The sequence below is a fragment of the Lepidochelys kempii genome, chromosome 4 (genome assembly GCF_965140285.1).
Source record: "Lepidochelys kempii isolate rLepKem1 chromosome 4, rLepKem1.hap1, whole genome shotgun sequence".
Lineage (NCBI taxonomy): Eukaryota > Metazoa > Chordata > Testudines > Cheloniidae > Lepidochelys > Lepidochelys kempii.
Genome location: NC_136383.1, coordinates 125,974,195 through 125,988,457, shown reverse-complemented (window position 1 = coordinate 125,988,457; position 14,263 = coordinate 125,974,195). Strand labels below are relative to the sequence as shown.

The 14,263-nt window shown below is 44.2% G+C and overlaps 1 protein-coding gene across 8 annotated transcripts in view; it reads left to right on the top strand.

Moving 5' to 3' along the window:
- The window catches only part of UVSSA (UV stimulated scaffold protein A), a 93,553-nt gene that overhangs the window by 48,882 nt on the left and 30,408 nt on the right, over positions 1–14,263 (top strand). For all 8 annotated transcript variants that reach the window (XR_012158763.2, XR_012158765.2, XR_012158766.2 and 5 more), the window contains exons 9-10: positions 4,646–4,817; positions 6,947–7,099. Coding sequence is in view for 3 of the 8 variants with exons in the window: in XM_073342783.2 (XP_073198884.2) it covers positions 4,646–4,817; positions 6,947–7,099 (325 nt within the window). In the remaining 5 variants the exon portion in view is untranslated. The remainder of the gene's footprint in view (positions 1–4,645; positions 4,818–6,946; positions 7,100–14,263) is intronic.

The following is a 14,263-nucleotide window of genomic DNA, read 5'->3' as shown; positions in this document are numbered from 1 at the left end:
GTGTTTCCCCATTCAAGACCTTAGCAATGTGCTCTCTACTTTACTTGTCCTGGAAAGTAGCCTTCTTGCTGGCCATCACCTCGGCCATAAGGGCCTCGAAGATTAGGGCCCTTACTTCAGAACCTCCATACACAGTCTTCTTTAAGGATAAGGTCCAAATGTGTCCTCACCCAGGCTTCCTCCGAAAGTTGGTGTTGCAATTCCACAATAACCAGGACATTTTCGTCCCGGTCTTCTACCCAAAGCCACATGCCAACAGGCAGGAACAGAGGCTTCATTCACCAGATGTCAGGTGGGTGCTGGCCTTCTACATAGGAAGGACTAAATCATTTAGGAAGACTACTCAGCTTTTCGTGGCAGTGGCAGACAGGATGAAAGGTCTCCCAATCTCAACCCAGAAAATTTCTTTGTGGATCACTTCTTATATCCGTGTGTGCTACAACCTGGCGAAAGTCCCTGCTCCAGCCCTGATAGCATATTTCACAAGGGTGCAGGAGTCTTCAGCTGCATTCATGGCACAGGTGCCCATCAAAGATATCTGTAGAGTGGCGACATGGTCTCCAGCCCACAGTTTTGCAACTCACTATGCCATCACTCAGAAGGCCAGCGACGATGCTGGATTCGGCAGAGCGGTGCTACGGTCTGCTTGTCATTGAACTCTGACCCCTCCTCCTACATCTGCTTGGGAGTTACCTACATTGGAATGGACATGAGCAAGCACTCAAAGAAGAAAAAATGGTTACTAACCTTCCACAGCTGCTGTTCTTCGAGATATGTTGCTCAAGTCCATTCCACAGCCCAACCTCCTACCCCTCTGTCAGAGTTATCAGGCAAGAAGGAACTGAGGGGGCAGCAGGGCCATATATACTGTCACTAGGAGGGCACAACTCCAGGAGGCACTGGAGCCAACCTGACGGATACCACTGAGGGAAGACTTTCCAGTGGTGGTGCACAAACCTACATTGGCATCGACATGAGCAACATATCTTGAAGAACAAAAGATACGGAATGTTAGTAACCGGTTTTTCTTCTTAGAGTGCTTGTTCATGTCCATTCCAATCAGGTGTGTGCACATACACAGTAGCCGGAAGATTTTTTTCCCCGAAGCAGCAACCGTTGGTTTGGCCTGAGCAACCCCTGGAGTCACGCCTTCATGGCGCCCAATGTAGAGCCCTGCCGATCCACCACCCCCTCAGTTCCTTCCTGCTGCCAGTGGCGGTAGCTGGAACTTCCCCTTGCTCTTCTCTTGCTTCGGCAAGTGGATGAGCAGTGCTTTAGCTGTACGCTGTACATAGCTGGTTTCCAGTAGTTAGTATAGTTTAGTAGTTCTTTATAAGTTTCAGTTACAAGGGGTTCCTTCCCCCATTTATTACCAGGGCATGCCATGATCCCCAGGCTTTCAGACTTGCCAGATTTGCTTGAAGCGCATGCCAAAAAGTGACACCCCCCCACAAACACACACACACCTCCTGCTTACAATGCCTGGGTGAGAGTCACCAGAAAGACTGCTGCAAGATCTGTTGGGCTTTCCAACCAAGAACCATTAAGGAGAGGGGAGCAGTATCTCAAAATTCTCTTTATGGAGGCAGCTCTCTGACCTCAGTTGGACCCAGGCCCCAGGGACCCTGCTCCCAGCACGTTGTCTTCTGCGCGAAGCACTCTGGTGCCGTCTTTGAAGGATCCGACGCCAAAGAAAGATGCTGGCAAGGAAGCTTGGCATCGAGCCTCTTGGGGATATTCCAGCCTTGAGCACTGGTCCCAATTGCCAGCCCAGAAAAAAAAGAGGTCAGAGAGAGGACAGTCTCCCTCAGGTGGCGATAACCTTGGCCAGGAGAGTGTCTGAACTCCAGGCCCTAACCTCAGAGCCCCCTTATACTGTGTTTTATAAGGACACGGTGCAGCTCAGACCTCATTCTGCTTTCCTCCGAAAGGTTGTATCGCAGTTTCACATTAACCAGGACATCTTTCTCCCGGTGTTCTATCCTAAGCTGTACTCACTAGATGTCTGCAGGGCGCTCTACCTGGAGAGGACAAAGCCGTTCAGAAAATTAGTCCAGCTATTCTTGGCTGTGACAGACAGAATGAAAGGCCTACCCATGTCATCACAACGCATTTGGTCATAGATCACATCCTGCATCCACGAGTGCTACAACCTGGTGGGGGTTCCCGCACCCCTGATCACTGTGCACTCCACCAGAGCGCAGGCTTCGTCAACAGCGTTCCTGGCACAGATTGCTACTCAGGAAATCTGCAGAACAGCGACATCGCCCTCCATATACACTTTCGTCTCGCACTATGCAATTACCCAGCAGTCCAGAGATGATGCAGCCTTCTGACGAGCAGTGCTCCAATCAGTGGACGACTCCAACCCCACCTCCTGAACTTGGGCTTGCGAGTCACCTGATGGGAATCGACATGGACAAGCACTCGAAGAAGAAAAAATGGTTACCCACCTTCTCATAACTGTTGTTCTTCGAGATGTGTTGTGCATGTCCATTCCAATACCCACCCTCCTACCCCTCTGTTGGAGTAGCCGGCAGGAAGGAACTGATGGAGTGGCGGGCTGGCAGGGCCCTGTATTAGGCTCCATGGAGACGGGACTCCGGGGGTGCCCAGCCCGACCCTCTAGTTGCTGCTAGGGGAAAAATCTTCCACCTACTGTGCACGTTTGTGCACACACACCTGATTGGAATGGACGTGAACACCACATCTTGAAGAACAACAGTTACGAGAAGGTGAGTAACAATTTTTTTTAAAAACACTTCAGAGATGATCTCCACAATGTTCCTTGAGAGGCCGTTCTGCAGTCTAATAGACCTCCCTGTTAAGATTCCACTCCTTCTCAATATTTAGCCTATATTTTCCTCTGCTCAGTTTCATCCCATTACTCTTAATTATCATTGCCCTTATCTATCTGGTTTCCAGTAAATTTTGCAGTGCTCGTATCAAAGCCAATTAGAATGAATTTTTACATAGGATTTTTTAGACACAAACACAATCACCTGCCCAATGCTCAAGTTAAGAAGTGGAAGTAATAGGTGAGCATGCTATGTATTCAGTGCTGCCAGTTAAGAAATGAAGGGTGGGATAGATGATGGGAAAGACTTCAAGCAAACTGGGTTGTTTTCCAGATGAAGGCTGTCACAGCTTGCTCAAACTTTCCTTCCCATAGAACAATAGCTTTTGTTGTTTTGGTTTTACAGTTTGTACTTGGGTTCACATCTCTTATAAAGATGCCTACTTTATTTGTTTGAAAAGTGCAAATGTAAACTATTGGATGAGTGCCATGTGATCAGGTCTCCCTTAGTGGCTGGCCCTTCTGGAGAATCAGAGCCTATTACTGCTACCCGCTAATGGAGCAGCTGTTTTAGTTCAGCAGGTAGAGGTCTATGCTTTTGATCTATCTAATCTAATCTAACTTTCACTAATCTTAACCGTCTGTCTGCCTATGTAAAACAGTTATATTGCCCCCATCACTGCAGTAGCTGAGCTTTTGGTGCTGAAAATCTTGCAGTGGGTTTGTTCCTCAATCATGTCAGATTGTCATAAGGATGCTAGTTGGTGGGCATGCCCTGTGCTTCTGCAGGCACTTAGGTAGATGCTTTATCTTTGAAAGTAAAGAGTGCTCTTTTTTTCCTGATGGTTATCTAAGAAAGAAAAGATTCTGGTAGATTGCATCTGTTTGAGAATATACTAAAGGATCAAAGCTCTTTACATTGTCAGTGGAGCTGTTTCTCCTTTTGCAAAACACTTAGGAAAAGAGATCACATTTCCAGCCCTTTTGAAGCCTGTTCTATGTATCTGAAGGGCCAGTATGGCAATTGGGAATCACCAGGTTGGAGGAAAAGCCTTAGCCACACAGCTCTTTCCCATTAGTCATGGCTCCTTAACTAGCTGTGGTGATGGTAGGCTGTAAGTTGTTGTTGGACCTGCTATGTCAGCTCTACACCACCAATGAATATCCCTACATCAGAGCTATTCCCCTGTGCCTGGCTGAGCCAAGTTTAGGTCTGCTTTGCACAGGGAATGTTACACCAAAGCAGGCACAGCACCGGGGAGCCTATGGCTATTAAGTCTGTTTTCTTTCTTCTGCTGCTCTGCAAATTTATTTATTTATTTTTGCATTTCTGTATTAGATAGGGAACTTCTCTTTAGCATCACTCATGGATATAATATTCATAGTTCCTTTCACATAGTACGCTGCCTTGGATTAGCAGTGAGTATGGTATGGACTCTGAGAGGGCTGATGTGAGACTATTACCAGCCACAATCATGTCAAAAAACAGTGTAGCAATTTGGACATCATCTTTTTGTTGTCTAACTTTTCTTTCCTGGTGGGATAATACAAAAGTGTCATAATGAGGTTTTACTGTTGATATGATGATAATACTTGTTTGTACCAAAATAATAATAATTCTCCCATAGTAGAAATAGTAATGTATCTACTGGCTTGTATCAGTAACATGCTGGTTGATGCCATTCCAACAAAAAATGTTAGTGAGGTAGCCACAATCTATCCACTCCTTTGATAGCCTTACCAAACACTCTGATGTAGTTGTAAGATTTCTCTTTTTAAAGGCTTTATTTTTCCCCTCCTAAACATGCTGGGTTTTTTTTTTATTTTTTTTGTTTGTTTTTTCTGCAGGGTTGGCGCCCCAATCATCTCCAAAAGTGTTAACAAAAGGAATGGTCATGAGGCCAGCTTTGTTGAACTCCCAGTCAGAAAGGAATGATGAGGAACTTGATCCAACTTGTGCCGCTGCAACATTGAAACTTATCCAAGATAAGCTGCCTAAGTTACCATCCCTAAACACCAGGTCATGATCATTTTATTTGTTTTAGAAACATCACTATGATGTTCCTTGGCTCTTTTAGTTACAAAAGCACTCCCAGAAAGTACACCCAGAAATGTGGCAGGCTAGAAGAGGTTAGGCCAGGGGTTCTCAAACTGGGGGTTGTGACCCCTGAAGGGGTCTCAGAGTTATTACTTGGGAGGTCATGAGCTGTCAGCGTCTACCCCAAACCCTGCTTCGCCTCCAGCATTTATAGTAGTGTTAAATATTTAAAAATGTGTTTTTAATTTATAAGGGGAGTCATACTCATAGGCTTGCTGTGTGAAAGGGGTCACCATACAAAAGTTTGAGAACCACTGGATTAGGCTATACAATATTACTCATTTGTATTTAAAATACTTTTTTTATACCCAGTCTTAACACTTGCGTGATTAGAAATCAAGGTTTTGCTAATCATTTTTTGTAGATTCTTTAGAAAATCTTTTACTAAGAACTTATCATAGGGATCCCATCCAAAAATGATTCTGTTTTCTGGGGGAATGTTATGGTTTGCAAATCCTAATACTAGGTTAGCAAATAAATAGTTTCAAAAGCCTTGGATTTCCTGGTGACTTACTGTGTCATAAATGCCAGCTATTGAGGCCTGTCATACTGATTTCAAAGACTATCGTTTGTCAATCCTACTCAGAGCTTCCTGAAATTTCAGTCCTGACTATGAATTACCGTAGAATCTCAAAGTTATGAACACCTTGGGAATGGAGGTTGTTTGTAACTCTGAACAAAATGTTATTGTTGTTCTTTCAAAAGTTTACAGCTGAACATTGACTTACTAAAGCTATGAAACTTTACTATGCAGAAGATAAATGCTGCTTTAACCCATCTTAATTTAAATGAAACAAGCATAGAAACAGTTTCCTTCCCTTGTAAAATCTTTATTTTTAAACTTTCTCTTTATTTTTTAGTAGTTTATGTTTAACACAGTAGTGTATTGTTTGCTTTTTTTTTTTTTTTTTTTTGTCTTTACTGCTGCCTGATTGCGTACTTCCGGTTCCAGATGAGGTGTGTGGTTGACCAGTCAGTTCGTAACTCTGGTGCTCATATCTCTGAGGTTTTATTGTAGCGGAGATTGATATGCCATGCTTGCAAATCTCTGAGTGTGGACCCTAGTATTCCCTGTGACTGGAGTAACCTGCTAATGGACTGGCATCTCCCCAAATGACACTTGTATAGTGTAAAAAGCTAGCAGAAGCTGAAGCACAATCTTGCAAAGGCAAAGTGCTGTACTCCATTAGTTTTCTAGAGGGTTTAATCAATATGGCAATAACAAACTAAACTTAAAAATTTAGATTTCTAAATTCAAAAAAGATGTTTGTGTTTTAATACTATAAATTAGTAAAACCATCATAATTTGGGCTACTGAAGTGCTTAGGCTCTGCAACTTCATGTTTTGGGTTTAGTGAATTGTTATCTAACATTGCATAACTGGTAGTGGGCATTCTTTAGTCAAATAGTGGAAGGCCATCCCTTTACTTGCTAATGATGCACCTGGTAAAAACCCCTTTATACTAATATACTTTGGAGTACTGTGTTTGAGAACAGCTAACAACCTTACCTACCTCTTTTCTTTATACACTTGTGTCCTTCTGTAACACAAAACTTCTGCTAAGGGAAAGGTAGAATTGGTGGTGGTGCTGAAAACCCCAGTAGTGCAAGTCTGGGAGATGGAATGCTGTGGACACAAAACAAGGATGTTGCAATCTACGTAATGACAGTACAAACATGGACATAAATCTACAGAAGCAAGACGGTTCTGAATTAGGTTTTCAACAACAACTTCACTGTGGCTTTTGTTGTACTACACCATCTATGATCCATTATTACATCACATACAGACCTTTAGGGTCCCACAAGCTGCTTTAAAAGATTTTTTCACAGTCATGAGCTGAGTGTTAATATAAGCTTAACAATATATTGTGCTCTGCTTGTATGACAGCATCATACTCTATATCCTAAAGAACAAACCAACTAAAGTAGATAGTAGAAGTCCTAGTGGATCTTAGATAACGTGAGTGTTGGTGCAAAAGGTTAGCAAAAGCAGGGAAATAATTGTGATCATTATTGTTCTCTATTGACTTTTTATTATCTTTCTCCAGTGCATCTGCAAATCCCAAGCCAGCAGCTTCAGGAGAGCTTGACAGTGAGACAAGAAAACTAGAAGAAGAAAGAGCTAAAGCTCCTATAATACCCTTTGGATTAGATCTTTACTACTGGGGACAGGACCAGCCAACTGCTGGCAAAATTCTCAAGTAAATACAGTCTGATTTTTCTTTTAAGAAACAAAAAGATTGGTTTAGTCTGAGAGGTTGTGCAGGGGATGAACCCTACTGCTTCTGATAATAATTACTTTTCTCCTTTCCTTTACAGTAAGTGATCTATAAACATTCTTAGTAACTTTAACTTACAATTAGATGTATTTTGAGGGGATAGGATTTGAATTAAGTATTTTAGTCTTTCAGAGCATATCTGTATTTATGGTAGCACCTAGTCCAGCTGAGAGAGAGGCCCCATGTGCTCAGTGCTCTACAAACACAATACGAGACAGACCCTGCCCTGAAGAGTGTGCAATCTGAATAAGACAGACCAATGGTAGAAAAAAAGGATTATTCCCATTTTTATAGATGGAGAACTGAGGCACAGAGAGATCAAGTCATTTGCCCAAGGTCACACAAGAAATCTGTGGCAGAGCTAAGAACTACACCCAGATCACCTGAGCCCCGGCTTGAGTGCCTTAACAATACAACTATTGTTCTTCCTTGTTTGGGAAGGTGCTGTGCTTTCTTGTACACAGAGTGGTGCCAACTTTGTGGCAGGACCAGCAACACTAGGACAGTTTACACCTGCACCTCAGAGATTTGTTTCTAATTGGCAATTTTAAAACCTATTCATAGCGCTGTAATTTTTATTATTAACCTGGCATTCAAAGTCGTCCTTCCATTTTTTGTTCACATTGTAGCTAATGGGTATGCATCTGCTCTCTCCGAACAAGCAGGAGATTTCCATTTCCCTGACAAAGAATGTATCTGTATCTGCTGCAGAAATTGGCACTGAAGCACCACAAAACTGTAGGGCTTGTAAGTCCCACACTGGGTTAAAACAGGTAAAAGATTGGAAGTATGTGTGTGTTGCTAATCAAAAAGGTAAACTCTCATGGCCTCACTGGTATTACTTTGAGTTTGTTTTCTTACCAAAGCAAAACAGCTTAATCACAATTAGCTTTGTGTGGATATCTGTAGTAATAATGGTATACAAACAAACCATAACTGCTGCAGCAGCATGAAGCCTGGGGGTAATAGCATAATCAATTTTTCCACATTTCTGCACAAATGTGGAACATCAGTTTCCCTGGCACAGGGTCTTTTGTTCTGCCTTACATTACAGATGATGATGCTAACACATTTTCTCTTTCATACTGCACTTTCCAGAAGAACAGCAAACTTCATGTTCTGCTGTTCTTCCCTAACTCGTTGATTTTCTAATGCCTTCTTGGACAGAAACTCAAATGGTAATTGATTTCTTATTGTCTTTTGTTACGATTCACCCAATTTGATTTAGCTCACAGAGGTAGCGTTTGCAGAAAGTAGCAATAGTAGTGGCAGTGTTTCTGTGCCCCAAATCATGTAAAACACTGCACAGACTTTGTGTTATTGAGCAGTCACTATGGAGAGTGAAATTTGACACAGTATGATGCTTTAACACACTGCCTCCCAAGTCTGTCCTGTCCTATGAAGTGAATTCTTTAAAGTTGATAGAATGGTAAAGGTTTTCAGTAAAGCCATAAGAAGTATTTGTCTGTGATGCTGCCTAAACAGTGGAAAGGCTTTATTTTACATTGCAAATGAGTTATTCAAGTCATAAGTGAAATCAGAAGCATATTTGACTGCCTGTCTGCCTCGTGTGTTTTATTTTTATGCTTCCCAATAAAATAGAGGGCACACTTCTAAACCTTATAGCCTATAACTACAGATATGCCGACCTAACCAAAGATAATTTAAGTAACTGCACACACATTATACCATTATCAGTGGGGTAGCCATGTTAGTCCGGATCTGTAAAAGCGGCAAAAAGTCCTGTGGTACCTTATAGACTAACAGACGTTTTGGAGCATAAGCTTTCGTGGGTGAATACCCATTTCGTCGGATGCATGTAGTGGAAATTTCCAGAGGCAGGTATAAATTTGCAAGCATTATACTGTTGACACCTGGGTAGAATATACTTACTGAAAAATTAGGAGAGACATTGCCAGATCCTTTGACTTTATCTGTGGTAGAAATAAATACCTTACAAGATGCACTGAAAAATAAAGGAGGGGATATATGCAGCTTTTATGTAGACTTGTTATTTTTTAAATCAGATGTAGAAAATCTTCAACCTTCAGTTGCTTTACATTATAACTTGTTAATAACACTATTCTGAGAGTTTCTACAGGGAGATATATGTGGTATATCTTGACTTTAGTAAGGCTTTTGATACTGTCTCGCATGACCTTCTCATAAACAAACTAGGGAAATACAACCTAAATGGAGCTACTGTAAGGTGGGTGCATAACTGGTTGGAAAACTGTTCCCAGAGAGTAGTTATCAGTGGTTCACAGTCAAGCTGGAAGGACATATCAACTTGGGTCCCTCAGGGATCAGTTTTGAGTCCGGTTCTGTCGATATCTTCATCAGTTATTTAGACAATGGCGTAGAGAGTATACTTATAAAGTTTGCAGACAATACCAAACTAGGAGGGGTTGCAAGTGCTTTGGAAGATGGGATTCAAATTCAAAATGATCTGAACAAACTGGAGAAATGGTCTGCAATAAATAGGATGAAATTCAATAAGGACAAATACACAGTACTCCACAGCTGAACACATACAAAATTGGAAGTGACTGCCTAAAAAGGAGTACTGCAGAAATGGATCTGGGGGTCATAGAGCATCACAAGCTAAATATGAGTGAACAGTGTAACATTGTTGCAAAAAAAGCAAACATCATTCTGGGATGTATTAGCAGGAGTGTTAGTATTGTGTCCAGTCTGGGTGCCACATTTCAGGAAGGATGTGGACAAATTGGAGAAATTCCAGAGAAGAGCAACAAAAATGATTAAAGGTCTAGAAAACATGACCTATGAGGGAACATTTGGAAAAAAATGGGTTTGCTTAGTCTGGAAAAGAAAAGACTGAGAAGGGACATAAGTTTTCAAGTACATAAAAGATTATTACAAGGAGGAGGGGGGGAATTGTTCTCTTTAACCAGTGAGGATAGGACAAGAAGCAATGGGTTTAAATTTCAGCAAGAGCAGTTTAGGTTAGACTTTAGGAAAAACTTCCTAGCTGTTAGGGTGGTTAAGCACTGGAATAAATTGCCTGGAGAGGTTGTGGAATCTCTGTCACTGGAGATTTTTAAGAACAGGTTTAACAAACACCTGTCAGGATGGTCTAGCTCAGTGGTTCGCAACCCACAGACCACTTGCAGCCCAATCAATATGTAGCTGCGACCCATGTGACATCCTTAGGGCCATAAAAGTAGTATATATATTGTGTGGATGCATCCCACATAACAGAGAGCTCATATGCGGCCCACAATGGTAAATAGGTTGAGAACCACTGGTCTAGAAAATACTTAGTCTTGCTTTGAGTGCAGGGGACTGGACTACAAGACCTCTTGAGGTCCCTTCCAGTCCTACATTCTGTGATTCTATGAGATTGTGATTATCAGGAAGCTAATTTTTAATGGATGTTTAATTTAGTCAGCAGCTGATGTACATTAATCTTTTCTCAAGGAGAGTACTATAATGGACTCTACAAAGAAGTTGGATTAAACTGTATTTTCAAAAAGTATCCTCAATGTTTAGCCCAATGACAGTAGCCCATTAAGCTGTTATAAGAACTCTTAAATTCAATATATTCTTTTCTCCCTCTGTATGTGGAACTCCTATTAATACCTAGTTATTCACCTGTATTGAGGACAGACTGTCTCTGAGGGCTTGGCTGCACTTGCAGATGTAGAGCACTGGGAGTTAAACCAGCTTTTGGAGACTGCAGCAGAGAAAACGCTGCTGTGTGTTTACACTGTCAGCTGCAAGCGCACTGGCGTGGCCACATTAGCAGCTCTTGCAACACCACAAAGAGCAGTACATTGTAGTAGCTATCCTAGTGTGCAAATGGCTGCAGTGTGCTTTTTAAATGGGGGTCAGGGGTGGAATCTGACAGGGAGTGTGTTGTGTATATGAGGGGGGGAGAGCGTGTGTCAGCATGCTGTCTTGTAAGTTCAGACAGCAGCAGACCTCCCTCCCCCTTGCCTGCCTCTCTTTCACACAAACTCACAGCAGCAGCATTCCACAGTAATGGTTTGCTTTGTCCTGGGGCAGATAAGCGTGCTGGCTGTCAGAAATGGAGCTTTGAAAGGGGAGATCCGCATACCTGCAGCTGAGTTCAAAACAATGACAAGAGTGGCCACTTGACTTCAGGGGATTATGGGGTGCGTTTCCGGAGGCCAATCACAGCGCAGTAATGGAAGAAGTCATCCACACTGACACCCAGGTGTTTCAGCTGGGGCGCAGCAAGCATTATGCTTCTCGTAGAGGTGGATTACCAGGAGCACTCCAGCTGCAGAGTCCAGGCACTCTAAGTGTGGACGCCTCAGGAGTTAGAGCGGCCGGGGCTGATTTAATGTGCTCTAACTTGCAAGTGTAGCCAAGTCCTAAGTGCATTGGTTCTTAAACTGTGAACTACAGAGTTCTTCTTCAAGTGCTTGTTCATGTCGATTCCAATCAGGTGTGTGCACGCGCACATGCACAGTAGCTGGAAGATTTTTCCCCTAGCAGCATCCATCGGGTCGGCCTGGGCACACCCTGGAGTTGCGCCTTCATGTTGCTCAATATCGAGCCCTGTCGACCTGCCACCCCCTCAGTTCCTTCTTACTGCCAGTGACAGCTGGAACTTCCCTGTGCTCTTGTCTCAACAAGTGCATTTAGCAGTTTCTTACATTGCTCTCCATTAGTTTTCCATTGTTCGTTAATAGTTAGTAGTTCATTAGTGTTAGATAAGTTTTCTTCTACGCTTTCCTGACGCCAGGGCATGCCAGGGTCTCCGGGCTTCAAAGCCTGAGGCGAGTGTATGTCCAGAAGCGAGCCTCACACCTCGTGTCTAAAGTTTTTAGGAGAGGACCATCAGAAGGATCGTTGTGCCATTTGTAAGACCTTTAGGCCCAGGACTTTAAAAGACAGAGCAGCGCCTGAAGGTCTTGTTAATGGAGGCAGCACTCCACCCCAGCCCAACGCTGGGTTAATGGACCCTGTGCTGAGTACTTCCTCCTCGGTGCGGAGTGCTGCGGCACTGTCAACACGAGCACCAGTGCCGGGTAAGGATAAGGACTCACGGCACCATCCCAGCTCCACTCACGGGTCACATGCCACACACAGGCACCGCTCACAATCGCTGGTGCCGCAAAAGAAGAGGAGGCTGGAGTGGGCCTGCTGGGCATTCAGGAGGAGGAAGCAGTGGAGGATGCAGATCCAATGGTGCACATCCTCACCCCCTCTGGACCTGCACATAATGCCCTGCCCCTCATAAAGACCATCTCTGACACCATGAAAACTCTGTGGCAGACCCAAGGCTCGTTGCCCACTAGAGTTAAGTGCAACGAAAGACACTACTTTGTGCTGTCCAAGGGTTATGAGCATTTATACACGCATTCCACACCTGACTCTCTTGTGGTTGATGCTGACAACCAGCGCAAGCATCAGGGCTTCCAGGGACCCTCCCCAAAAAATCAGGAGGTGAAAAGGCTTGACCTTCATGGGAGAAAGATCTACTACACTGGAGGCTTACAGCTCCGCATTTCAAATCAGCAGGCCATTGTCAGCAGGTACTGCTTCAACACATTTGGGGCAATGGCTAAATTTTTGGAGCTGTTGCCGCAGGACTCCCGTGCTGAGTTTTTGGCTGTTGTGGAAGAACGGAAGCTCATTTCCAGGGCTTCGCTACAAGCTGCACTAGATAGATACTTGCTATGTCTATGGCCATGACTTTGAAGAGGGGCTCCTGGCTCCAAGTCTCAGGCTTGCCATATGAGGTCCAACAAACTATTCAGGACCTCCCCTTCGAGGGTTTGGCTCTATTTTCCAAAAAGACGGATAAAAGGCTGCATAGCCTGAAGGATTTGAGAGCCACTCTCAAATCGTTGGGCCTCCATACTCCTGCTACACAGCATAAACATTTTAGGCTGCAACCTCCTCCACATTTCTACCAGCCACAGAACCGTCAGGGCTGCTCATGGAGGAGGAACAGGAACGGCAGAAGGTGACCGCACCCATCTTCAGGCCAGGGCTCTGGCCAATATAAACAGGCCTTTTTTAAGGCGTAGTTGAGGATAGCGCACTAGATACCCAACTGGATCCACCCAACTGTCCCTTCTCGTCCCTTTTTTACCGTGCATAGTCCCGTATCACCTCAGACCTTTGGGTGCTCCACGCGGTAGAGAGGGGATACTCCATTCAATTCTCTGCCCTCCTGCCTTTCCACCATCCTTCCCCATCTCTCCTCATGGGCAGCTCCTTATCCACGAGGTGCAGTCGCTCCTATCTCTAGGGGCAGTGGAGGAGGTTCCTCAGGAGTACAGGTGCGAGGGCTTTTACTTCCAATATTTCCTTATACTGAAAGCCAAAGGTGGCCTGAGGTCCATCTTGGACCTGCGAGAACTCAACAACTTCATGAAGAAACTCAAGTTCCGCGTGGTCTCTTTGGCCTCAATCATCCCATCACTGGATCCAGCAGACTGGTATGCTGCCCTCAACTTGAAGGACGCGTATTTCCATATCATGGTCACTCAGCTCCCCATGAAGTACCTAAGGTTTGTGGTGAACTACCATCTTACAGTCCTTCCTTTTGGCCTGTCAGCAGCACCTCAAGTCTTCACCAAGTGCATGGCAGTTGTTGTCACCGCGTTCTTGTGCAGGAACCAGGTACAGGTGTTTCCATACCTTGACAACTCGTTGATCAAGGGCTGCTCCAGGACCCAAGTGGAAGCACAGGTCAGATTTATCAGAGCCACCTTCGACAACCAAGGTTTCCTTCTAAACGAAGCAAAATCAACACTCTCCCCCATCCAGAGGATAGAGTTTATAGGGGCAGTACTGGACTTGACCCAATCCAGAGCATACCTGCTGTAAGCAAGGTTTCAGGCCCTGACAGATATCATTCGAGGCATAAGACAGTTTCCCACCACCACAGCAAGAAACTGCCTAAAGCTTCTCGGACATATGACTGCCTGTACCTACATTGTGCTGCATGCCAGACTCGGGGTTTGACCTCTTCAGTTGTGGCTCGCATCAGTGTATATTGCTCAGCCCGGGACAGCTTGGACAGGTTCGTGACCCTGCTGTGCTCGGTCCTCGACTCCCTCATCTGGTGGCTCGACCCTCAGG